Source organism: Rhinolophus hipposideros (genome assembly GCF_964194185.1).
Source record: "Rhinolophus hipposideros genome assembly, chromosome: 9".
In the NCBI taxonomy this organism is placed as follows: Eukaryota; Metazoa; Chordata; class Mammalia; order Chiroptera; family Rhinolophidae; genus Rhinolophus; species Rhinolophus hipposideros.
In genome coordinates, this window is record NC_138055.1 from 52,244,128 (window position 1) to 52,270,373 (window position 26,246).

At 51.5% G+C, this 26,246-nt stretch overlaps 1 protein-coding gene across 2 annotated transcripts in view; it reads right to left on the reverse strand.

Annotated features, from left to right (window-relative positions):
* Positions 1-25,902, reverse strand: part of GALNT6 (polypeptide N-acetylgalactosaminyltransferase 6) — a 29,280-nt gene extending 3,378 nt beyond the window's left edge. The window contains exons 1-10 of one of the 2 annotated variants that reach the window (XM_081061193.1): positions 25,835-25,902; positions 19,167-19,407; positions 15,607-16,198; positions 13,862-14,034; positions 7,963-8,112; positions 6,686-6,920; positions 3,515-3,632; positions 1,975-2,175; positions 1,307-1,438; positions 592-693 (exon numbers count right to left, since the gene is read on the reverse strand). In XM_081061193.1, the coding sequence (XP_080917319.1) occupies positions 592-693; positions 1,307-1,438; positions 1,975-2,175; positions 3,515-3,632; positions 6,686-6,920; positions 7,963-8,112; positions 13,862-14,034; positions 15,607-16,097 (1,602 nt within the window). In that variant the 5' untranslated portion in view covers positions 16,098-16,198; positions 19,167-19,407; positions 25,835-25,902. The remainder of the gene's footprint in view (positions 1-591; positions 694-1,306; positions 1,439-1,974; positions 2,176-3,514; positions 3,633-6,685; positions 6,921-7,962; positions 8,113-13,861; positions 14,035-15,606; positions 16,199-19,166; positions 19,408-25,834) is intronic. The other variant, XM_081061194.1, reaches the window with a different exon arrangement.
* Between the last annotated feature and the right edge of the window lie 344 nt (positions 25,903-26,246).

Below are 26,246 nucleotides of genomic sequence, written 5' to 3' on the forward strand. Positions count from 1 at the left end.
CAAACTCTGGGCATTCAGGGTCGATCACTGGGGTCAGGGAGGTGACTGTTCCGTAATAGTCACTCCTCAGGGAAGAGCTGGGGCATTGTAGGGCACAGAGGACATTCTCAGGATGCCAGGTGACTGAGAGATGTCATTGGTTGGTTGTTTTGGGGTCATTTTGTTTTGGGAGGAGCAGAGTGGTATTTCTGGGCAGGGGAGGCACTGGAGACAGAAGGATGTAGGTAAGGGAAGGTGCTGCACAATTTCCCCCCCTTACTCTGAAACATCACTCAGCAGCTGGCAATCCTCCCGCAAGCCTCCTCTCATGAGCGGTCCTCTCCTCCATCCCTCTTGAGCACCCAGCCCTGATGCCCCGCGCTCTCCGGATTTCCCTAATTCAGACCTCAGACCTTGTCTGTGTGTGTCATGCATTCCCCCTCAGCCCAGGAGCTTCCTGAGGGCGGGGATGGGATGTCCTCGTCTCTCTGGATAGCCCCCACCCTAGTCTTCAGGAAAGGGCTATTTGGAGTGAAGAAGGGGCAGTGCGGAGAAGAGATGTCCCCGAGGCAGGCTTGTCTCGGGCCAGCCCCGTAGGGTTGCGCTGTATACCTGGTTGCCGCCAAGGTGATGGCAGGGGTACAGGATGAGGGGCTTCCCTCCATGGTTGTTCTCACCCACATCCAGGCATTGATCAGTGCCGAGGTTCTTTATCTGCAGAATGGTGAGCAGAGGGCAACCAGGACAGCACAGTCAGGAGCTTTTAGTTGGTAGTGTTGGGCCTAACTGTGCATGACGAGATTGCTTCTCTGATTTTTCTCCTCTGCATATCCTTCCTCCTCATTAACCCAGATGCCTGGAGTTAATAGCAAGGTCAGGTGCCCCGCGCAGAGGCTGGGCCAACGCAGGCTGGGCAACCTCCCACGCTGCCAGGTCCCTGGAGAAGGCCTCAGCACAGGTGAATTTCCTTAGGGCCAAATGGCTTTCAAAATGGGATTCCCCAGGCCACCAGCATCGCCTAGGAACTCATTAGAAGTGCACATTTTTAGGCTCTACCCCAGTCCTACTGAATCAGCAGTCTGTGTTTTAACACTCCTTCCTGATGATTCTGATGCAGGTGAGTGTTTGAGAACCATGCTTATGGGTCGTTTTCTTCTTACTAGGATGTTAGCTATCTCTAGAAGCCCTAAAGTCCTGCTGGAAAAAGGAGTGTGGAAAGTAAAAACCAATTCTCGTTCGTCATCCCTCTGTGGGGTTAGGGGTCCTGAACTTCTCTAGGGGCGGAGTCTGTGATGATGGGTAGGCAAGCTGGTTCTCAAAGACTCACGGCTCCATAGAAGGTGGGCTTCAGGTCAGGAACAAACATCTCTGGGTAGATGTTGTGCAGGTACCAGGAAAAATTACGACAGTGTAGTTGTTCCCTCAGCTGCAGTCGTTCCGAAATGTCACCGAAGGATTTCTGTCAACCGACCCAGCACCCTCACGGTTAGTTCCACCAGCCCTGACCTTCTGTCTGGGTTGAAGTAGCCCAGAGTTCCTGCGGCCGCCTCCTCCCAGAATGGGTCTCAGGCTTATTCCTGCTCAGGACCTGTTGGAGCCACTGACTCAGTCTCCAATCAAGCCCAAACCTCCCGTCTTGGGTTGGGATCCCCACTCCTAGCCCCTTACTCCGTCATCTCGTCCCTTCGCAGTGAACTGTTGTCTCCCAGTCCCCTATTCCGAGCCTCTCAGAGCAAAACCATTGCCCCTGTAAGAGGTTCTTCCTCCAAATCTCTTCGCCCTCCCCTCCTAAAAGCTGGGGCTCTCCAGGCAGGGACAATGAAGGCTCCTCTCCTCAATCTCTAGTCTCCTGGGCTCTAGTTCACAAGGTCAAAGGGGTAAAGGGAGGCACCAGGTGGTAGAGATGGGTGGGCCTCTACCTTTAAGCCCTTGACCAGGGCTTGGGATCTGTACTTCTCTTCATCCAAACCCCTCCAGAGCACCATTTCTTCTCACCTCTTGGGCCATCTTTGCTGCTTGCATATTTCTCCGGTAGAAAATCTCCTTGTAGCCATCCATCCAGACCTCAGCCAGGCGCACTTGGTTGCGAGCAATGACATTGGTGCCCTTGGGAAAGGTGTGGGGGCTCTTGGTACGGAACACGTGGCCTACCACAGAGCAGGGGATGATCTCCAGCTGGCCGCCACACTGCCACACCTGCCGTAAGAGGATCCAGATGAGGTTTCATGGGGCAGGTGTGACAGTCTCCCTCCAGACGGCTCTGTTCTATTTGCAGAGCGCCAGACCCCAGGTCCCAGAACTCAAGGATATGCTGCTGTCTCCTAGGAAAAAGGACATCGACCAGGTCTCTTCCTAGGTCGTGACTACACAATCCCCAGCTCTCTGATGTCGGTTCACTGTGATTTGCAGGGTCCTGACGGTGACCAAGTCCCACTTTAGAGAAAAGACAGTCTGACCAACTTGGTGTCCATATACGTATTTTGAGCTTTGGTCACTTGACTTTTTGACTTGGAAATGTGATTTTATCAGCTCACCCAGGTGTTACTGGAAACTCAAACTCCCTCAAATCAAGATAGACTTGTGACCCAGTCAGAGCACCAGTGCATTAATTATATTAAGGATAGGCAACTGCCAAGTGGCCTGTGGTGGTCCCCTGGACCTTTAGCACACTAGCTTCCTAGGAGACAGACTGAACAGAGGTCAGAGGCTCACGGGTAAACCTAGAATCAGAACCCTGGGAGTTACGGTGACTGAGCCGGTGACACTTATGTATGCCAGGAGGCTGGATTAAGTCCTCCCACCTATCTTCTCTTTTTAGGTTTTAAATTAGGAGGTTTATTGTTCATTTTAGTATAGTAGGGACACATATATAATCATAGTAACAGCAGGTATTAAAGATGTACGTAGGGGTGACCTCATAAATGAGCTCATTTACTTTCTAATTACCTCCCCACTGGCATGAGGATTTGTATACATTTCATGGAGAGGCAATCTTTTCTTCCTATCCTGACCCTGGTTGGCCTTATTCCTGGAATCTCTCAGAGTTCTGGGACCCACTAGAATTCGGGCCACCATTGTCTTTCTCCTACAGTATGAACAGCTTGCTGAGCACAGGGTCACGGAAACTGCGAAGACTACCAGGGCGTGTGTGCTCTGACCTGGAAAGGGGAGACTGATTTTTCTAGAAGAGGGACGATGACTACTTCCTGACCTGTTCCAGGGTCTCACCCCCCCCCCCACAGACATCATGAAACATGCCACCAGTCCCCAGATGTCCAGTTCCTATTACCGCTATTATCCTTTCTCTCTGAGAAGTTCTGCCCACTCATTTGTTTCCAATTGTCCAAGCTGCTTCCCAAAGTCCTACTGCCAGAGACGGGAGGGGAGGAGAAGGAAAGTGGAGCCATGAGAGGAAACAGCCACCTTTTAAGTTCAGTCGCGGATGTGATACCCCTGAGGCTCTGCTGCCTAAGACAGGTTCTCAGGCTGTTCCCCGGATGTTGTGGTCCCCCCTCAAAGCCCTCTTCACTCTCACCCGGAAGGACATTTCCACGTTCTCCCCTCCCCAGATCTCCATCTGATTATCATAGGTACCGATGTGCTCAAAGTAGGACTTGGAGATGGAGAAGAGGCCACCGGCAAACGTCGGGGATCTGGAGAGACAGAGGGAGAAGCATGTATGTCTTCTGAGGGCAAGAGCAGTGGAAGCCTGGGGTGGAAAGCAGGGGACTCACCACTGACGCCTCCTCACTGACCCCCCCCATCCCTTTCCCACTATGGGCAGCCCCTCTTCCGCTAACTTACTCATTTAGCAAATGTTTACTGGGCTTTTATTATGTTCTCGTCACCTTCTAGGAACCAGGTCCAGGATAGATGTAATTATCCTACTCTCTTCTAAAAGGCATTCATTCATTCATTCATTCATTCACTCAAGGGTGTATTGAACACCAGCCACCAGGGCCTGATAGGCTACGTGTTAGGCATACAGAGCTAACAAAGACAGATCCCATCTTCTGAAAGTGCAGTCTAGTGGCAGAGAGTAAAGCTACTACCATCGTTTGCTTTTTTGGCATCAAGTTCCCTGGAGCATAGTAGATACTCGGTTATTATGCTAATGAACTGTGTGAAATTGGTTTTGAGAACAGGATTCAAATCATGAATGAGTATTATGAGCTGGACTGACCCCATTCTCTTTCAGGGTCCCTGGCCCTTCAGGGACTAGAAAGCCAGTTTTTGTAGGAGCACAGCCCTGGTGCTTAATACTGCATGAGAAACTTTAGCTTTGGGGAAAATCTGTGTGCTGCCTTGAACAGAGGAAAGTGATAAGAGGTGCTCCGGAAACAGAGTAGGAAGTGAGATGACATCAGGTTCACTCGCAGTAAAAGGAGCATTTGGAGGTAACAAAAAGATTCTGGCTTTCAGACAAAAGCAGGGAGGCACAGACCCATGTGAAGATAGACTGACAAAAACGTCTCCTTCCTAGAATGTAGATGCCACGTTGCTCACAAGGGCTGGGCTAAGGGTTGAAGGTGGGGTAGAGGCTGGGCGAGATAGAGGCAGACGATCAGGTACATAATCAATAGCTGTTGGCAGCGGTGTGGGAGCCAGGAGTGCTTGGATGGGGCTTTGTTGCCCCCTTCTGTTGCTTCTTCATATAGTACCTACGGGCAGAAAGATACTGACACCTTCTCTGTAAGCCCAGTACCCATCAAAGTGCTTTACACACAGCAGGGACTCAATCAGTGTTCACTGGACTGATCTGTCGAGGTGACTACCCAGGAGCCTGACCTTGCTATTACCTTGCTCCTATTGCCCTGAAGTTGGCTCCTTCAGCTGCTTTCTGAAAGGAATTTCAGTTGGGAAATCCTCATGCTCACGCAGGCTTTGTGTCACGGGTTCTGACCATTCCCAGGGGTGCTCAGCCAGTCTAAGTAAGGCCCAGAAAGGCTCAGAGACTTGTGGGACTCCAGATGAGCACACTGAAGCCAACCTGCTTCTTCTTGAGGGTCTCCCTGACTTGGACCTGTCTCTTGGCTTTGAGAGATCTGTCTGACCGAGAAGCTACTAACAAATTGCCTCTGAGGACAAACTTACACAGAGAACTTCACTGCACACCCACAACCAAGAGGCAACAACAGCCTGCATTTCCTGGCCTACTTCTTAGGAGTCTCTGGATCCTTTACCTCTCCTCTCAGCCTCCTGCTAGCTTTCCGAGTGAGAGGGTACTGCCCAAAGTCCTCCTGTGTGGAGTGCTAGGACTGAGGGCAAGCCTTGCAGGCCACCAGGGAGCTGGGTCATTCCCCAAACACTGGAGCTTTATCTTCCAGTTGTATTGTATGGTCCTTGGCCATCGGAGCTGGCGATGTCAGTGATGGGTGGTGGCCAGGTGCCCTGACCCTGCCTGTGCCACTGGGTGCCTGGCCCCCAGCTTGGGGAAGGGTGGCTTTCTTGCTGTACACACCAAACAAAAGATATCTATGAAACAAGCAGACGGTCAACAGGGAATTCCAATTTCTCTTCTCTCTCCTGCCTTCTCTTTTCCTGTCGCCCCCTTCTGTTGTTTCTCTTCCTCTCAATGGAGACAGAGCAGGTGGCTGTTCAGGATCCACAGGATTCATCCTGTGGCACCCACCAGAGCCCTCTCTGCTGCGACTCTGGGCAGCATGTCTTAGGAGTTGGGCATGTGGAGGGGGAGGAACTCCAACCCTCTCTTCCTTTCAAGCCTTCCCTCTTATCTCTACTCACTGTGTGCCCATTCTCTGCTTCCCTCCATCGCTGATATATATTCAGTTGACCCTCAAGTTTCCTGGCCCATATAGGAAAACAGTGGCAGTTAACTCCAAACCACAGCATACTCTAAAAGTCACTCCCCGCTCAGTTTGGCTGCGACATCTGTTAAAATAAACTTGTGGTCTCAGTACTAACACCAACAGGCAATTAAAGGAAGGAAGGACAGGGTGCATGTATAAGGGGAAGGTAGCCCCAGGTGGGAGGTAAACATGGATAACTTTCATGTATCCACCCTATGGTTCAGGGTTGGCAAGCTATGCCCTGGGGGCCAAATCTGGTCTGGCTTTACAAGGCTCTGGAGCAAAGAATGGTTTTTACATTTTTTAAGGTTTAAAAGAAACACAAATAATGAATAATATGCAACCGACTGTATGTAGTTGGCAAACTTGAAATATTTACTATTTGGCCCTTTACTGAAAATATTCAGGGCAATTGCAAACTGCAGAACACTTGTCTATGTTCTTTTAATAGGCTCTCAGTCTTTTCAAAGATAATGGCACCCCCTCTTATTATAATGGCTCTTCAACCACGGCCTGTACCCACTCTCTCTCAACTCCTCTGCAAGCACCAGTCATGTCCTTCTATGTGCAGGGGGGGATACAGGTGACAAAGTGACACTCAGTAAGTGGTGGATGCGAGCAGTGTGTGCGATGGATAGGAGCCTGGGCGTTGGGTCCGTCAGGCCAGGATGGGCGTCCTGGTTCCACCGTTGGCTAGCTGCGTGATCTGAGGCTACTTGTTTCTCACTAGGAACCTGTGTTCTCACCTGTATGTATGACAGGCTAATCCTACAGGATGAGGATTAATAAAATATGTCAAGTGCTTGATAGAGCATCTAATAAATACATGTGGGCCTGAGATGGCACGGGTCCCTAGAACTGGGTGGGCTGGGGGCTCAGCAGGCTGTGGTCCTTACTTGATGGGGTAGGTCTCATCCTTGCGCCTCTGCTTTTCATGTAGAGGTAGCGTCTCCCAGCCGAAGGTCAGGCTCCAGTCGAAGTTGCCACGGCTGTGGACTCTACCCCTCTGGACGGGCTTGGAGAACTCGAAAGTGTTCAGGTCAATGGTGACGATGTCCGGGCTCACCACCGCTGTCCTGTCCTCGGCGACACGGGCCAGGAGGGGCTCCAGCCAGCCGTGGAAGCACTCACCTGCAGGCCCAGGCCAGGACACAGCTGTCAGGGTCCTGTCTACAGCTGAGCCCCCTGCCAACAGGGAAACCCAGCAGGACAAGAGAACCCTCCATCCACTTCCTAGTCAGAGGCGGAGAAACACAGGCAGGCTCCACAGCTGGAGAGGGCATAGAGGGCCCCGAGAGCCACAAGGGCTCAGGGGAGTAACATGGTCAACTCAAATGATCCAAAAGCACAGGGAAGGCTCTGGACGGGGGTCTTCGGGTTCCCAGCCTATGCCCCGAATTGGCCCTCCCCACCCAAGTGTAGATTTCCAAAGCAGATAGCTCCTGTCCCAGGGGTATCTCATCTCAAGCTTCGGCTCCAGCTGGAGAATAATAACCCCCTTCATTTGTCTAACCCTTTGAGATTTTCAGTGAACTAGATATATGACTTTATTTGGCCCTCGGAGTAGTAATTCTGTTGGTCAGGTTGGGATCCTCATTCCCATCTTACAAATGAGAAAACTGAGGTTCAGAGAGTGGCAGAGCCAGGACACAAACGCAGGTCTTCTGACTCCCGAGTCTAGGGCTTTCCCCAATATGTATCACCACTTTCGGGGAACAATTGTTTTTTTCTTTTCCCTGACAATGGTGGGAGGTGTCGTGGTTTGGGGCAAGAGAGAGGCCTGCCTGCCTCCAGGGGGCCACAGGGAAGCTCCACGCAAACTGGTTCCCAGTGGTAACGGGTGCTCTCTGAGGGGCTGAGTTCAGAATGAGGTACATACACATCAGGGGCGAGAGGGAAATGTCTGCTACTCCAGCACACTCCCAGCAATTGCGGGGGCACCAATTTAGGGCTGTGTGTGCCTCCTGATAAAACTTTCCTGGGGTTGGGGTGAGAAGGGGCTAGAAAAAGCCGGAGCTGGTCCTAAGCCTCCTTCACTCCTGGAGCAGCAGAGCAGGAAGGGGCCGTGGTGATGCTGTGGTCAAAGCTTTTCATTGGGCTAGGGCAGGGGAGGGGGGGTGGCCCAGACTACATCCGGGCCTCCTGGGTGCCAGGCCAGCACTCTTCTACTCACAGTGGGCATCCAGGAAAGTGAGCACCTCTGCTTGCGCCACGCTGGCTCCCAGCAGTCGGGCAGTGATCAGGCCCTTCCGTTCCTCCTGCCGTACCACCCTCACGATCTGCAGCTGCTTCACGTACTCCTCCAGCTGCTCCTTTAAGTACTCTGCAAGGGACCAGGCCATGGTGGTCAGCTCAGCACGTTGCCTCCAACCTAATCCCTGGAGGCACCAAGCCCTGGCGCTCTCAGCCTCCGGCAGGCCTGAACCTGGAACCCTCCCCCCACCTACTGCACTGAGCGAGTCCATGGATGCCGAAGGTGCGGAAGGGGATGGCAGGAGCCAGTCCTGCAGGTCGCCAAGCGCCCATCTTGCCAGGACACGGGCTCTGCAGTGGTGCTCCTGTGCCTGTTTACCGAGGCACCTTCTCCAATGTGCTAGACAGGACCTTAGGCTTGTGTTTCTTTGGTCTCAAATCAAGTACAAACTTCCAACAAAGACTATCAGATGCCTCCCTTGACCTCTGCCCCCTCTGCCACTGCCTTTCAGAGCTGTGATTCCAGCCTCCTCTGCTTTCCACCCCTTGTCCGTTTCTCCGTGTCTGATTCCATCTCCCAGGCTCTTCAGAGTAAGTTTGCCAGGTAGCACACACACAAATAGTGATTTTTCTTTTTTTGCTTGCTCACCAGCAGCAAGTAGTCTTACTCTAATCCTCTTTATTACCTCCTCTGCATGTGGAATTCTTTAGGAAGGTGCAAAGACACCAAGTAGCTTTTTAATGAAAAGTGCCTGCTATGGGCCAGGTACAGTGGTGAGGCCGCTACCCAGGAAACAGGTGAGCCCTGCGAGCGCAGGACTGGGAGGGCCTGCAGGAGGGGCAGCCATCCTGAATTTGGGGGTGGGCGTGGGGAAAGCTTTTCGAAGGGAGGGGTATCTCTGCTGAGATTGTCAGTTCCTCCTGAGTGGGGGTTGACTTCATGACCGTTATTCAGATGGAAATCCTCAGGGCATTAAAAATAGCTCTATTCTGAGGCAATCCATTTGAAACTTATTACAAATCGTACTTGATGTTTTAACTGCTATTTTGGTTTATCCAGGCCACGGTTCTGTTCCTGATTGTGCAGGATGGAGTTGCCTGCAGTTTCAGAAGTGGAGGTGGAGGGCAGGTGGGACAGATGAGTGTGTTCTTTCTCTTTTGGGCTGTAGGATCAGCCCAGTGCTTGGACCTTGCTCCGAACACAGTGCTTTTGCAAACTGTGGGCCTGCAATCAGTGCAGGGGTAGGGTTGCTGGTGATCTCTCTCTCTCACACACACACCATATCCAAAGATTAGAGCACCTACTATGTGCCAGTCATTGAGTTACTTGCTTTCATGTTGACTTTCTTTATGTCTCTTTCTCTATGAAGATTAAAACACTATAAAATACGGAGCATCGTCCCCAATGTTCATGAGTCCAAATGAGCCTCATTTGGCCTCTTCAGCCGAGCACTCACTTAGCAAACAGCGGCTAACTCACTGCCCTGGGCAGGGAGGGACCTGGTCTGGGTCCTGCCTTCAGGGAGCTCCCAGACTCACAATCCAGCCATAGCCCCAAGTGCTGGCTCTAACAGGAAGGAGGGAGGAACCCCCACCAGGAGCCTCACCCTCTCGGTATAGCTGATTTTCCCCCGAGAACTCGCTTAACTGTGTTCACAGGAAGTTCAGGGGCAAAACATCATAGGAAGTGGGCTTTGTGGTAAGAGACTGCGAAGCACTGAGCTCTGAGCCTCAGGAGGGCCTGAGCGCTACAAGGCCTTTCTCCCACACCTTCCATCCAGGCGCAGGCGGCTAGGCTGGACCTGGGGATTCTGAGTGTGAGTGCAGGCCCTTCTAGGGGCGTGAGACAACTCCCCTAAGTTATGCCCCTCCTGACAATCTTCCCGGCAACCCCCTGGGCCCACTGGACACAGGCCCCAGAGCTGGGTATAGCAGAGCCAAGCGTGGAGATGGACAAGCATATCCGTACTCATGTTCCCCAGACAGCAGCCTCCTAATTTAGGTTTAACACCCCAACCCAGCTTCATTCCTCGCAAGGAGTCCACGAGGCCCCCATGACCTCCCCCACACACCTACTCAGTCTCATCTATCTGCACATGCTGGGAGATCTCTCTTCGCGGCCTTGGCATCTTCACTTGGACGTCTCACAGAACCACAAACCAAACCTGCCCAAAACGGGACTCAAGGTTTCCTCCAAAGCTGCCCCCCCAGGCTGCCCCACGTCAGAACACAGTCCCCGCACCCCTCCAGCTGCTCTAACCTAGGAGTCGTGCTGGATTCTCCCCTTTTCCCATCCTTTACAATTTGTCCCTCAGCAAGTACTGCCAGTTCTCTCTCTCCATCCCAGTGTCACCCCCAGCAATAATGCCTTAACGGGTCGCCTGGCCTCTACTCTACGCCACTCCTCCCAGTCTATGTTTGACATAGCAGCAGAGTTATCTTGTCAAACTATAAAACAGATCATGTCACTGCAGTGGTTTAAAATTGCACTTAAAAACAAATCCAAACAGTATGGTTGTTCCTCAAAAAAATTAAACATAGAATTACCCTATGGTCCAGCAATTCTACTTCTGGGTATACACTCAAAAGAATTGAAAGCAGGGACTCAGTCACACAAATACTTGTACACCAGTGTTGATAGGTCCTTATTTTACAGTAGCCACAAGGTGGAAACAACCCCACTGTCCATGGACAGATGAATGAACAAATGTGGTATATAAACAGTGGCATATCCAGCTGATCCAAGATGCTCCCCAAATATCGCCTCCCCTGGGTTTCACACAGTGTTTCCCGCCCCTTCTTTCCTCCGTGCACCTGCTGATCCCTCTGCTTTCCGTTCCAACAGCACCGCAGTCTCAGCCAACCCACCTCCTCACTCCTCGTCTTTCCATGAGGAACTTACTCACTGCGGGAGGGTTCTGTTCACTTCTCAACTCTCGGGGTCCTGGGCATGTGTCTGATTTCCTCCTGCGCATCTAGCACATTCCCACAGGAGGGAGGCCTAGCTTCTCTCCTCCTCAGTCTCTCCCAGGGGCAGGGCAGGGCTTTTGACAAGGGGATGCCCTGTTTGGGGCACAACAGACTCAGGCCTGGGGGACCAGTTTTTGGAAGCTTGTGGAGTGTGCCACACTAGGCAGGAGTGGACCTAGCATCTGACCTGGCCACACGGGAGTGAAATCTGTACCCAGGGTTCAGACTTTGAGGTAGGTAAGCAAGAGTTCCCCAGCCTGCTACTGGGCCTCTTTCCCCCACGCTGGCATCAAATGTCTGTATACTTGTGGTCACAGAGCACTGCCAAGAGCCTGGATAGGAGGACAGAAAGCACGGACATTGTATTTCAGCAGAGACATAGCCCTTGTCTGTGTGTGTGTAATGAGAGCCAGTTAATCTGATCAAACAGTCAACCGTGTGGGACATTTTATCCCGCTGTGGACTGCAGAGCTTTCCGACCATGGATCGAAGTTGTGTCCTTTTCCCCACTGAACTGAAACATTGCTGAAAGCACTCGCGAGTCCGAAAGCCCTCAAGGTAGAGTTGTTTATCCTAGGGTCCACAAATTCCCTGGGATTACGTGGTGTATACACCTCCCTGTGGCAGTTCTGCACTATTCTAGGGAGAGAAGCAAAGCTTTTCACAGATTCTCAAAGGAGGCCAGGACCCAGAAAAATAAGAATGACTGGTTCAGGTTTTTCAGGCAGGTGAGTCTGAGAAGCTGGATTGGCCCTAAGAGCGAGTCCAGGGCAACAAGGGAAAGACAACCAAAAAGAATGCCTGCTGGGGCGGGCAGGTCCTTTGGCTACAGGGCCCACTGCCAAGTCCACCTTACTAGGCACAGGCTATTGTGCCCTTTAGATGCTGCCTGTGCCAGCCTGGCATTATGCCACTTGTCTAACCTGGTCAGAGGAATTGCCCACATTTGTACTGTAGGGACTCACAAAATTCTGGGTGACACATAGAAACAGTTTAGAACTCCCACCCTATGTGATTCAAGGAAAGAAGCTTGTGAGGGATGGGCAGCATAGGTCTGGGGGAGAAGGGTTACCAGAGAGCCCAGTTTGAGGAAGGGAGGGCAGCTGGTACACGTGCTCCCGTTCCCTACAATCATTCCATTGCTACGAGGCTGCTCACAAGCCCCTCCCATCTCTACCACGCTCTGTGCCCCTCCCTTTCCAGAAGCCCCACTTTACCCTCCTTGGTCCCCACTCTCCCACCGCATCCCTGATACTTGTTTGCCGTTGCTTTGTAAGTGCTGCTAGGTGTCTGAACTCCCTGGGGAAGGGTGAGCTCCCCAAAGAAATGGCCTCAGCAGTTCTCATACTCAGCTCCTCCTTCCACTGCCTTCCCTAGCCCTAGTTTACCTTTGAGCATCACCCCTAATCTAGAAGGCAGGAGGGAGGCTCTACTGGAGTGGCCCCAGGGCGTCCACTAGGAAGTGGGGTGTCCGTTCCTGTGCTCGATATGGGAGCATGGGCCCTAGAGGCCAACCTGGGAGAGCCCCAGACACTCCTGGAGACTCCCCCCAGCAATGACTCTCTCCCAGCCCCTCTCCTAGTTCTGGCCCTGTCATCCCACTCTCAGCTGACTATAAGAACCTCCTGTTCAGACTCGGGGGTCCTCTGCCTCTCTTCCTGATAATCGCCCTCCCCCAAATTGCCAACCTGCTGAGACAAGGTCCCTCTCCAGCTTAAACACCTTCAATGACTTATTTTTTCTTCAATAAATACTTTTAGCATGGCATGAATTTCAATTCAACATCTTTTTAGTGTCGTTTTCCACAACTAACCTAAGCTTCAACCACATCAAACCTCTCCCATTTTCACAAACACACCCGTGTCTCTAGGACTCTGTGCCTTTCTCTCTTCTGGGAATGCCCTCAATGCCGCTCTCTCCCTAGACACTCACGTTGTGAGGCCCACCTCCAGTCTGGCCTCCACGGTGGACGGCCCCAGCCAGGCCAGACAGACATAACACCTTCTGGCCACATACTCCCAGAGCACGTGGTTCCCGTACAAGGAGTAAACGTAACCTAAAGCTATGGAGCTCTTACTCCGTGCCCAGCACTGTGTCACGTGAAGTATCTCGTTTATCGTCCATCTCTGATCCCTGATCCACCATGTGAGGCAATCAATTGTCCTCATTTTTCAGAAGAGGAAACTGAAGTTCAGAGAGGCTAAGTAGGTTCCGCAAGGTCACAGTTAGGAAGAGGCAGAACTGGGATTTGAATTCCTAGGTGTTGGCCTCTCAAGTCCATGGCCTTTCACAACTGTTAGGGATGTGTCACGGGCCACGCGGCTGTGGTTGGTGGTGTAAGGGCCATCTGACCCATGAGGGTTGTTAGCTTTTCCAGGGCAAGATCTGTCTTATTTGTTATTTGTCATGGTACCCCCATGTCTAGGTCAGTGCCAGACACAGGGTATGCGGTTAGATGCCTGTGGAATCGCTTTAAAGGGTGACGGTGGAAATTTGGTGAGCAACCTCACTTACTATGACCCACTATAGCAGAGAGGGCCTTGGAGGTGGAGAAGAAGTGTGGTCTAGCGGGTAAGAAGCAGAGGGAAGGCCCGTCTCACTCCCTGTCCTCACCTCTCCCAGCATGGGACTTGGGGTTGGGCTTGGCAGCTCTAAGGGAGTCTTAGAAGCCAGAACTGCTAAGCTTTCGGAGCTCTTTGTGTGAAGTCCAAGCTCTAGAAATGTGGTCTCCCTACCTCCTGTCTCCCATCTTCCTGCCTCTCACCTGCCTTCTCCCTGCTCTCTGTTTCACGACGAGCCGTGATGCCCGGAAGCAGGTAGTGAGGATACCTGTTCTCTCGCGAGAACCTGCCCTCCGTCCCACTCCCAGGGAGACGCTGGCCCCTCCTCAGGGCCTCCTGCAGCCTCACCCTCAGTGCTGGCGTCGTCCACCAGGATGATCTCCTTCAGCAGGATGGCAGGGCTGGTGTGCAGGACGCTGTACACTGTTCTCAGCAGCGTGGACCAGGCCTCGTTGTGAAAAACGATGATGACACTGGTGGTGGGCAGTGGGGGACAGCGCCGGAACTTCTGGTCAACACATCTGGAGGGATGAAAGCGTAGATACAGCTCTCCAGGTCTGTCAGAGTTCCAGGGGTGGGGAGGGCTCTGTGCACGTTCTCATAGCCACCCTCTGCGCCTTGGACCCAGCAGCCTATTGTCCGGTACAGGTGGGATCGCTGCTCCCTGTTCCCAGTTTATGCTAATTTGCCTCCTACTCTGAGCCTCTGCACACGTCCTAGCCAACCCATTCCCAAACCAGTCTCCCCTAGAGCTGGCTCGGTGCCCCAGCTATGATGCTGGGGGCTCCCCCCTCCTTTCTTCCATCTGCTCTAGGAGTTCCCATGGCTGGCCCTCTCTCTTCCTCAGCGATATGTGTACTGCATACAGTGTAATCCAATCTAGAGGTCCCAGAGGGGAAGTAATAAAGGGCAAATCTGACATCTGAGAAAAGTGACTACAATTTCCATACTCTTCTCATTACACTTTACAGTTCTTCTCTAGTCCATTTTTTCCTGAATCCCCTGTCATCTGACACTAGTATCGTAATCAATTTCCTGTGACCTTTCTTCTGTCCTCATCCAGGCCAGCCACGCTGTAGCAGCTGCCAGCTGCCACCCTCTTAACACTCCATCGCGGGTGGAGGTGGGAATGTGTGAATCCTGGATCTCCAGAAATCAATCAGCCTGACATCCTTTCTTATCCCCTCTGCTGGTCAGAAAGATTTCTCATGGATCCTGCAGAGGAGACTCCCCATTTTCCTCCCCTGGCTGCCTTCCTGGCCCAAAGCTCTTCCCTGCTGTGAGGTCCTGGCAGCTCCCAGTGGCTCCACCTGCTAGGACTACAATACTCGGTCCATGTCTGAGGAACGTCAGGCTCACAACCCTAACGTCATGAATTTGGGGCTGGGGCTGCCACGTGACAAAAGGCCAAAAAGGGTCTAACTCTTGAGTTGGGAAAGACAAGTCTCAATGAGAAAGACACAAACATCTTTGACTTGGGAGTGTGAACATAGCTGCCGCCATGTGCGAGTGAGGTGGCTGACGGCTTGAAGATCTCAGTGCCGGTTCATTGCCCAGGATGGGCAGTAGAAACAGTTTCAGATAAAGGTTGGAATGAATTCATGGTCCCGTGGGCCTTCATGGGAGGAAGGACATCAGGAGGCGTGGGGACAGTCGTGACCCCCAGGGCCGCTGTCAAGAAAAGTCGCTTTGCCAGCAGCTAGCAGTAAGTCCCCCACTTTCTGGGGCGGCCTCAGGGGAAGCCGAGGCCACTGAATGAGCCCCTCTCAGTCGTCCCTTGCCAGGTCCTGGTCCCAGGCCCTGAGTTCTTTTTGTTTTTCTTCTTCTTCTGTTTTAATCTTGTCACCTTCATAATTGTGTTTCACTCTCACAGGTGTCCCCAGGCCCCTGGCTTGACCATAATACTCCTGAACCCTAACCCTGGGATAAGGGCAATTGATCAGGAAAACGAGTGAGGGTGTAGAGGAAATGCTGGCCCACATTCTAAAATCCCCATTAGCTCTTTACCTGGCACTTGGCCGGTGGCCGTGGCCTTACCATCCACACCCTGGGCAGGGCCCTAGACTCACCCCAGGGCTCTGGGCGCTACTTACTCAGGGGGTCGGGTGTCTGGGCCCAGGGCTCTCTGCAGGGAGATCCGGTCACTGGCAAAGGCATTGAAGCAGTGCTTCTTGTAGCCCTCGTCCTTTTCCTGGGTCTCCAGGGCGGTCCACTTGTTCTTCTGAAATGCTTTCCCGTCGGCCCCAGGGCTGTTGGGGTTCTGCGGCGGCCGTTCCCAGAAGGGCTTCAGCTCGGCTAGGGAATAGAACCCGGGGAGGCAGGGCTGCTTTGGGGGGACCAGTGTCTCCTGGGGCTCCGGAGCTCTGATCTGGAGCTTGGGGATTGAATCCTTAAGGTTGTTGACGGCCCCCAGCATGAGGTCCAGGACGTGATCCTTCTGGCTCACCAAGGACTTCAGCCATGGTTTCTCAGTGGCCTGCTCCCTGCTGCTTACGTCCCTCTGCAGGATGAAGAGGAAGAGCACAAAGGCACTGCCCACCATGGCCAGGCGCAGGGGCATGTGGCGTCTGCGGAGGAGCCGCATCCTCGGGGCCAGTGGGGACCCCGGCTAGGTCAGCTCGGGGGCTGGGCCGCAGCCTGGGAAGAGCTTGGGATGCCGTGGTGGCCACACCGTGGGGCCTCAGCCTGAGAAGGGAAGGGATGAGGGAGAGAAATAAGCCAAGGCAGGGGTGGGGAGGAGTCAGGGGGCTTGGGGTTCGAGTCCAGGCTCTATTGCCGAATGGCGACATCACCTTAGCCTCGTCCCTTAACTTTCTTGCGCCTAAATTTCCTCCATCCACAAAATGAGGAGACTAGACTCAAGTGTTTCTCTCCCGCCCTAACATTTTGACATTAATGGATCTAGAATAACCAGAACACTGAAACTCGAAATGAAGAGATTGAATTGACATAACCACTTTGGGAGACAATTTGACATTATCAAATAAAATTTAAAACGCACACACCCGATGGTGCCCCAATTCCACTCCTAATTTTATATTCTGGATACATTCCAGTGCACGTGAGCCAGGAGGCATGTACCAGAATGTTTCTAGTTGCGCTGACTAAAATGGGATAAATAGCAGTAATCCAAATGCCCGTCAGCAGTAGAATAAATAGAGTGTGAAACATACCCACACCACGGGGTCCTCTACAGCAGTGACAAAGCATGAGCCACTTCTACACGCAACAACACAGACATAATGCTGAGTGAGAAAAGCAAGGGGCCGAAGGATTCCATTCATAGAAAATTGTTAAACATGCAAAACGAAACAATGCACAGTTTACGAAAACGGAAATGAATACAAAATATCGTTCATGAATACAAAAATGAATATGTGGTAAAGCTACGCAGAAAACTGAAAATGATGGAACCAAAGTTTCTGAAGAGGGAGGAAAGGCAATTCAGGTACACGGGGATTGCATGGCAAAGTGGATGGTGGCCGCTTCTGGTACTGTTATTCCTTATACCTTAAACACATTTTATAAATATTCTCCCACATCTACTCATATTTAATGTAAAAATATCTAAGATTCTATGACAACACCTTCCAGGCAGCAGGAGCTTGGGTGTTCATCGGCTTACACCCCCGAGCATGGCTCAGAGGGTGAATGTTTGCAAAACTTCCTGTGCGAGCTCTGGAAGCATAAGGCTCCCTTGTGAAGCACCAGATGTTGGTGGCAATAGACCTGGGCACAAATCCCAGTTCTGCCCCTTCCAGTAATAATAGCACCTACTTCTTAGGGTTGTTATAAGGATTAATAAGTTCAATGAAAATAATTCATGGAAAAAGCTTAGCAGTCTTTACACACAGTAAGTTCTAAAAAAGTAGTAGTTTTTATCATCAGTGGCTGTGTGACCCTTGGACAAATTACTTAATCTCCCTAAGCCTCAATTTCCTCATCTATAAAGTGGGGGTAACCGATACCTAACTCACAGAGTTGTGGTGAAGATTAAATCAGAGAAAATGTGTGTAAAATCCTTGGCAAAATGTTGGCACATACTAAACCTTCAATAAATGGTATCCATTATTTCTATTATTATAATTACTAAATCCTTGCTCAGCTTTCCAGCAATTATCCTCAAGCCCCTGGTCCTTGGCCAAAGCCACACTCATTACCCTGAGGCATAGCTTGCTTAAAAGTGAGCTATTTAATGCTGTTCCTTAAACACGCAAGCTCTTGTCTATGGAGAAGCCTGGTACCCAGAGTCCCTTGGATCTGGGCGATTGTGGCCTTCCTGATCTCAAGGGGGAGCAGGGGTCACTCTAGGCCCGGGCACAGGTAGTTTTCTTTCATAATATCAGACTCAGCAGCATCACCAAAAAGCGAATAAAATGAAATCTCTTTGAGTGTCTGTTCTGTATTAGATGTCTAGGAGACGGGAGACGAGATTTGTTCATTCTGCCAGTAGTGACTGAGTACCTGCTGTATATCAGGTACTCTGCCAGATCGGGAGATACAGAGATGAGGAAGCCCAGCCTTCCAGGAGTGTAGTCAACTGGGAAGTCAGATTTTAAATGGAGGTCACCCAGTGAGAAGAGGGCACGAGAGAGGCAAGAAGCACACTTGTGTGCTGAGGGAGAGGATGCAGAAAACTCAGCAAGTGAGGGAGAGTGACGTTTGTGAAGAGGTCCTGCAGGAGGAGGAGCTTGGGCTGAGCACTGACCCACGAGCAGGGTTTGGCCCCGTGAGGTGAACACAGACAGAGGCCTAGAGGCAGGAGACAGCACAGCCAATCAGAGAACAGCAAGTAGATCGGGGTTGGTGGGAGTATGAAGTCTGATGGGAGTAGCAGAGGATGGGCCTGGAGAGGCAGCTGCAACCCAATCATCATGCCCAGGAGCTTGCCATTGACCTGGGGTATGGGGAGCAATAAAGGATTAGGGGGAGACCAGAATACAGGAAGAACAGTATGACAGCTGGTGGAGGGGACGGACCTGATTGGCAGCTGGATGGCCAGTTAAGAGGGACTTGGGGGAAGGAGAATGTGATGCTAGCTAGCAAAACTCTCTTGGGTGACGGGGTGGGACAGTCCACTCCAGTGGGACACAGAGGTAGGAGACGATTCCTTTCCCCATGGCATTTTAAAATCTAATTGGAGAAAAAGAACTGGTAGCATTGGGTCCAGATAGCACCTGTCTAGGGAGGGGACAAGAGCAGGAAAAAGATCTTTCACTGAATACCCTTTTGCACTTTGAACCCGACTATATTACCTATTCAAAAATTAGTAAAATTGAAACTTCATAGCACAGACAGTAAGTGCCAAGTTGAGAAAGACAGAGTTCCCGTGGGCTTGAAGAAGGCTTCAAGGCGGAAACGGGGATTCAGTGTAGAGGCAGTTTCCTGCGCCAGGGGTTGAGCTCTGCTGGGCCAACACAAGGAGGTCTGCTTGAGTGAGATACGCCACAAATCCTGGAACTGCCCCAGCTAAGCACAAACTGCCCCGCAGAATGGGGAAGTGTTTGCCATGAGTGTTGAACCATCCTGCAGGCTGCATCTCCAGATACTTTCTGTCTACCTTCCCACTCCAGCAAGAAAGAGGGAGCACAGTTAGAAACACAGGTGTGGGAACAGCTTAGTTACCAGCTGCTGCCAAGTGCTTAAGACTCACCTCCTCCAGGAAGGCTTCCCTGACCCCCTCTCTCAGAATCACCCAGGGCACTTCAACTCCCTCGTCCTGGCATTGCGTTGTGGTCCCTCGAAGTGGGGTTTGCCTTTTCCTTTTATTTCCTTTGGAGAAATTGACCTAGGATTAAATCGAGCCCTTCTCAGGGATCTGCTCTCTCAATCCAACCTGGCAGTCTAAGGCTTTCTCTCTGGAGCCTGCAGTTCCTCAAGGTACTAACCACATCCTGAAATAAAAGGAGACACGTGTGATTAGCCTTGGCGGTAAAAGACTCAGGCTCTATCTTGTTTACCATTTAGGTGACAGGAAAAAGCCACTTAGGAGAGACACATAATCTGATGGAAGCCAGAAGACTGGGATTAGGATTCCTGCTCTGTGCGTAGGAGATGATACCTATAAGTGTGATTATCAACAAGGTCGGGGAGGTCACCCCTCCACTAATCGTGGAGAAGGAATAGTCCCTCTTGTATGTAGTACATTGTCAAGTGCAGGGAGGGCTACACAAAGTCCCCCTCTCCCCCATTGTCTTGTGCAACTCCCTCACCTTTGGGTCCCCACAGGATGGCCATCAAGTGCACTGGCAAGTGTGTGCATAGCCCTCATCCACTCATTCCCCTGCTGCTGCTGCTGAGCGTTCATACCCAACTCTTCTGCCTCCAGATACCCTTGGGATTGCAACACACGGGCCCATCTTGGTTTCAGTACTGAGATGAGGCCAGAATGCAAGCAAGTTCACCTTCTCTCACTGTTCCAAGCGAATTAAGGCTTCACCCAGCTCAGTGTCTATCAAATCACTGACTGCAACCCACTATAGGATTGTGAAATAAATTTAAAGTGCTGCATATCAGCATGAAACAAAATTCTTTAAAAAATCAGAATAGAATGAAAAAGAAAATACCAAAGTATGTCACATGTAATACAGCTATTGTTTTGTCAAAATTTCATTTCAGTTATATATACCTATATAGTGTTCCAAAAGTTTTAATAGTTTTAAGCTTTAATAATTTCAGAAATACAAATGCTACAGACTTACAAAGAATATCATTTGAAAATGTTAAACTTCTTTTACCTTACTGAGTTTTATAAATTATGAATACAATTTTATTTTAAATCTCGGTCCATTAAAGATGATGACCATTTCCTGATACAAACTTAAAATGAAAAATTTGTTATTCAAAATTCATAAAGGTAAAAGAAATAGAAGGTATTACATTTTCAAATGATTTTTTGTTGCTAAGTTTGCAGAATTCATACCTCTGATGTAATTAGTGTGTAAAACTGCTTTTGCGACACCCTGTCCCAGGTTAAATGGGAATGAAATTTTGTTGTAAAATGTCTGTCTTGCTTTGGTCCAGTGACAGAAATATGAACGCCAATGACACAGTCCCATCCCTCCATTTGACATCCTAGCTCCCCAAGACGCCTTCTCTCTAGCAGAATTCACCTCTCCCCTGTTTTGCCCCCTTGGCGCACTGTTTATTCTCGGACTCTGGGCCCGTCACAGCCTTCCCCGTGTCAGAGGAATCTGTTTTCTCTCACATCTCTGAATCCTGGATCAGAGAAGCCAGGTTGTTTTCCCTTTTGTATTGCTAGCAAAGTAGGAAGTATTCCCAAAACTCTCGTTACATGAGACAAGGCAAGAAGGGTTCAAGAGACGAGAGGAGCACTGGCTTCGCTGAATGTTCTGGACGCACTTACTCCAACAAGCATTTGAATTCCACGATACTCTGTTGTGACCAGGTCTTCCTGGGGTCCACACTCTCACTTTATAGGTGAGGCCAGAGTGTTTACATGACATCTCTGTGGTCACACAGGAGCAGATGCTGGTCTCCCAACTCCCAGGCCACTGCTCTGTTCCCACACTCGTACTTAACCCTTGTACGTTCCCTGGGGAGTGGGGAACTGGTTTTGGCTCTCGTGAGCCTGGGGCAGGGCTGTTTTCCTGAGTGTCCCAACTCCACTGTTAGACACCCTCCCACTTGCCCCCACTCCCCACTCAGGACTACAAATGCTTTCAAGATGCCGAAACCCGGAAGTCCTGGACAAAGTTTTTGTGAAAGCCAGGTTCAGCCACCCAGAACACACCCTTGCTGGCCAGGTGGCCTCTTTGTAACAAAGTTTCTTTCTGTTTATCAGCTGAGTTACTCACCTCCGGGAGACGTGGCAGCCAGGAAGTAAGAACGTGCCACAGGAATGTTTGCTCAAGTTAGTCAGACTAAAGCTCAATTACAGGTTTCTTCCAAAAGAGATGACTGTCCCCACTCTTACCCAGGGCGCAGGTGTGTGGAGCTGGACATCATGTTGGGGAGGGGACAGGTCAATGTCAAGGTACTGGTGGGGGAAGGGGACCAAGAAGCTGTTTTGGCCAAATGATTCTCCATTTCTTTCTCCCCATCAAATAGGGCACTCATTTCACTTCCTCTGTTCTCATACTGTGCACAAAGTAGCAAATGATCCCCTCTAAACCCCTCCTCCCAACTCTGACCTTTCTGATTACAGAATGCTGAGAAGTTTTCACTTTTCTCTATAATTACACCTTTAAGACACTTGAGCTTTCCCCAAGATTAAAGCTGCAGTGCTGTGGTTTATTTTTCCAGAAAGATGCACTGAAAGTTATTTCTGTAGCTAGTCTATCAAGTTCTTTCCCCAGCATATCTTGGTTCATTTTATATTTGCATAACATTTTAAACTTAAGTTACCCAAACAGATTGTCAATTGAAAAACACCAACCCAGCTTTGCTCACACTGTATACCTAGAACAATGCTTGGCATACAGCAGGCACTCAGTAAATATTTGGTGATTCATTCCAAATTTGTACAAGTCACTGAAGGGTCGGTCGGTTAGGTCGGTTAGCTCAGTTGGTTAGACCGCGGTGCTCTTAACAAGGTTGCTGGTTCGATCCCCACACGGGCCACTGTGAGCTGCGCCCTCTACAACTAGACTGAAACAACTACTTGACTTGGAGCTGATGGGTCCTGGAAAAACACACTTAAAATAGTCTTTAAAAAAAAGGTCCCTGAAAATCAAAATAATATATCATCAAAAAGGAAGTTCAAAAGTTCACAGGTTTCTACTGGAGTTCCTTCCAGACCCTGCCAGGTAGGACAGGGATATGCGACTCTTCTCAAATTGAGCCTCGTGACTTAGGAATCTAGGGATGAAGGGGGAACCCAGGTGGGGATGAGGTGGGATTCCCTAAAACCCAGTCAGGCTGGGTTTGTGAAAAGGCAAAGAAAAAGGGAACTTCAATTGAGGCTTATCATCTGTCCGGTGGGGGTGGAGGGCAGGACACGAGGGGGTTAAGAGGAGGGGTATTCCGAAAGGCTTGGGCTGGTCTCGAGATTGGGGTGAGAGTGAGGAGAGAAGGCAGAACTGAAGTTTTTCTTTCTCTCCTCACCCCAGTCTGCTCCTGGCTGTAAGCCGAACTCAGGGCCCCCAGATACTCAACCTGCCACACCCTGAATTTAGGGTCTGTGTTGGCCTTCCCTATTTCCCCATTGCTGCAATAGTATCGAAATCCTTGAAAGAACCCCTGCCCCTGCCCCTGCCCACTCCTAGGTGTGGTTTTGAATCCCTTCTCAATGTCAGGTTCACACCACACCCACTCTCAAGTCCTGCTGATTCATTCCCTGCATCCTGGATCCACTTCTCCCTCTCTACACAAAACCGTCATCTGAGACAGTGCCCTTATCTCTCAACATCTGGAGGATAAGCAGAAGCCGCCTGCCAGCCTCCTTTGCTTCAGGCCTCCTTCTCCTTTTTACAATCAGAACAACCATTTTTCTTTAGCCGAGCACCAGCACCATTTGACTGTAGCAGAAACATGGCCTGGGCAGTCTGCTTCCTGTTTGCTACTCACCTTCACTGGCTTTCTTTTCCTCCTCAAGGCCTTTCCTTTATACTCTTGTGAAGCAAGCCACATTTCTTTTCTCTTTCAGTTTCTTAACTTGAAACTCCTCTCCTCCAAGAAGCTTCTTAACTAAGGTGCATTTTACTGCCCTCAGTATCCACGTGTATTTGTTTCCACATTTCATTACCCACGTTTCCCCATGTGGGACTTCCCCACTAGATTTTACAGGAGAGGAAAAATTAACAGGTCTAGACACTAGGCCATCTAGGTCCTGTTTTCTTTCTCCTTCCCGATCCTTAAATCCTGGTCCCCAATCTTCTCCCGCGGGAATGCTTTCCCCTACCCATCTACCTAGCCTTCCAATCCCTGTAGTATCCCTCTGCCGTGAGGTATTTGGTTATGCTATTCCACTGCCCTCATCTGTCCGTTCTTTGTTCTCTATTATATGCAGAGCTGAGGGTGAGGATTAGGTTTCCTCCTTCCTTCAAATCTCTACCTAGGGCTCAGGACCAGGTTGCATAGAGTAGAGGACAAGAACCTGACCCCACAGGCTCTCAGGTGCCACACGAGTCTTCTAACAGTCCTTTTTCTCCCCAGACTGAACCCATCCTTGTTTACTACGCAAGCCTTTTACACAGCACAATTACAGCATTGAGCTCAACAGAGACAGTCACTGCCCTGCACTTGACCTCTCTTTTATTCAAATCTTCACTCTCATTCTCATCAAACGAGAATGGACATTTTCGGCTTTTCCAGGAGGGCAGAGGGCTGTATGAAGAGCAGAGTTCACCCAAGTCTTTGGCACAGCAATTCACTGGCCCCCTGGCGCACAGACACCTACTCTGGTCCTCAGCTTCATTTCCAGGGCTGGAGATGTCGGAACACGTCCGTGGAAGACAGGAGGTTGAGGACACCACCACCACCATTTTGATTTACTACTTACCGTATCAAGTCAAGTAAGAGCAATCTTCCCCATTTTACACAGGAGGAAACGGAGCACAGGGAGGGTAAGTAACTGGACCAGGGTCACATAGCTAGGAAGTCGCAGAAGCAGGATTTATACTCAGGACCAGGTCTCTCCAAAGCGCAGTGTCTTCATCATGACACTACGTTGCCTTGCATTTGGCTGGTGCTCAGGGCTTTGCCAAAGCCCTTTCACATACACCTTCTCATTTGCTCCCCACACAGGGAGTGTTTATGTGATTTGGCCAAGGTTAGACAGCTAAATTAGCAACAGGGCTGAGTCAGCAGCCTGCCTCCATTATACTCACTGCCTCCCAGCACTGAGAGGCCCTTTGGCCTAGGGTTGGCGGCCCCTCCTACCCCTGACTGCTGTTCCGCGCAGTGGGTACATGGAGCAAGCCCATGATCACATCTCCTGTCCAGGTTTCTCCCAGCTGAACTTGGGCTAAGATGTCTCTGACCCACAGGGCATCTGACACGCATCAGGGCCTCCCTCCCCTTTCCTGCCTGAGTTCGTGCATGCTTCTGTGGGTGGGAGTCAGCTGCCCTGCCAACTGTGGGCAGTGATTACCAAGGGTGAGGCCATGCTGGGCAGCCCAGATCCTTCGTGGTTCTGCCAGCTCCAGACCACCTCTTCCCTTGGACAGTCCTGCCCTCTTTTCTGCCCTAGTGCCCCTGAAAGGGGTTTTCTTGTGTTACCGTTGGATGCCTCCAGTAAACGGCATTGTTGAGGAACAGGAGCTAGGGAAGTGCCTGCTACGACACTGGCTTCTGCTGGATAATCTGAACCAAAGTATATGCTAAAGCTTTCACCTTAGTGTGTATTATTCATTATGTGGATTAGCCTGTCTGATCCTTTTTTACCCTTCCTCTGATGCATAGGGACACAGCTCGTCTGTCAGCAAGCAGAATGGGGCCTTGGCAGTACACACACCTCTAGGAAAATGAGGCCGAGTCCCAGGTTCTCTGGTGTGTCCTCCGTGGGCGTGGGGTGCACTGAAAGCACAGAATCAAAACCCTCCTTGGGGCTGTTGCGATGGGTTGTTGGCTAATAGAGGGGGTCTGTTCTAAGCTTTGCTGGCAAAACGACCCTCCCCTCCCCCACCACACACACAGAGGTCAGGGGCTGGGAAGGACTGGCTCTGGGGACGAGTAAACTGCTTCTCCTTTTGGTTAGCCTGGGGCTTGGAACGAGTGACGGGGAATAGGGAAGTTGGTGACAGTCATGAACACCCATCAGACTCCCTTCCCACAAAGAGCACACAGCTCCCACCTGCAAAAGGCCCAAATCTCTGGAGAGAGCAACTCGGAAACCCACCCCCAGCACGAGGCTTCTCTTGGCTTGCCCCTTCTGCTCAGGAGCAACGTGGCACTGGCGGGAGGGCACCTCTCTGAAAGATTTCCTGTAGCGGGGCACATGGGGTGGCCCCACCTGGCAGACGGGCACACGAGGAATGCGGCGGCCTGGGGGGGGGGTGAAGCGAAGCGGGGGCAGAGCCCTGGAGGGAGTGCTGTGGCTTGTCCCTCTCCCACGCCACCTCTCCAAGTCCCAGAGGTCTGAGCTTTTCTTTCATCCATCCTTTAAGGAAGGCGCAAAGGTGGACAGGGGTCCGGCCGAGGGAGGAGCTAGAGGCCACCGCCACGGATGAGGACCAGTCTGGCCCACCTGCTTCATTCACTGTGGGAGGAAGTGGTGAGGAGGAAGAGGAGGACGAGAGCGGGGACTTGGCAGAAGCGAGCCCGACCGAGGGAAGCCCCGAGAAGCGGGAGCGTTCTGGCTCCGAGCCAGGGGAGGGTCGCGGGGGCCCGTGAGGGTCGCGGGCTGCTTCTGCCGCTTACCTGTCGCGCCAAGGCAGAGCCGCAGCAGCGCCGCTCGGCCGCTCGCGGGTTTCCCGACGGGACGTCCTGGGGGGCGGGGCCGGGGCGGGGCCTGCACGGCCGCTGGGGCGTGTCCTACCGACCCGCCCAGGGCCAGGTGCAGGCGGCCTCCCGCAGGGCCCCGAGCGCCCGCGGGCCGGGCCGCCTGCAGGCTGGCGGCGGGGTAGTGGCCTCTGGCCCCCTGCGCCCCCTCCACCGCGCCTGCCGGCCGCTGCTCGGAGCCCAGCTTCTCCGGAGCTCAGCCCACCCTGGGGTGCAGTCTCCGCCGCCAGGCTCCCAGCGGCCAAAAAGATTGCAGGGCTCTAGCCCCCCCAAGACGACAGGCATTAGCGGAGCTGCCAGTGGCGGGGAGCAGCTTGTGCAGGGAGCCGCA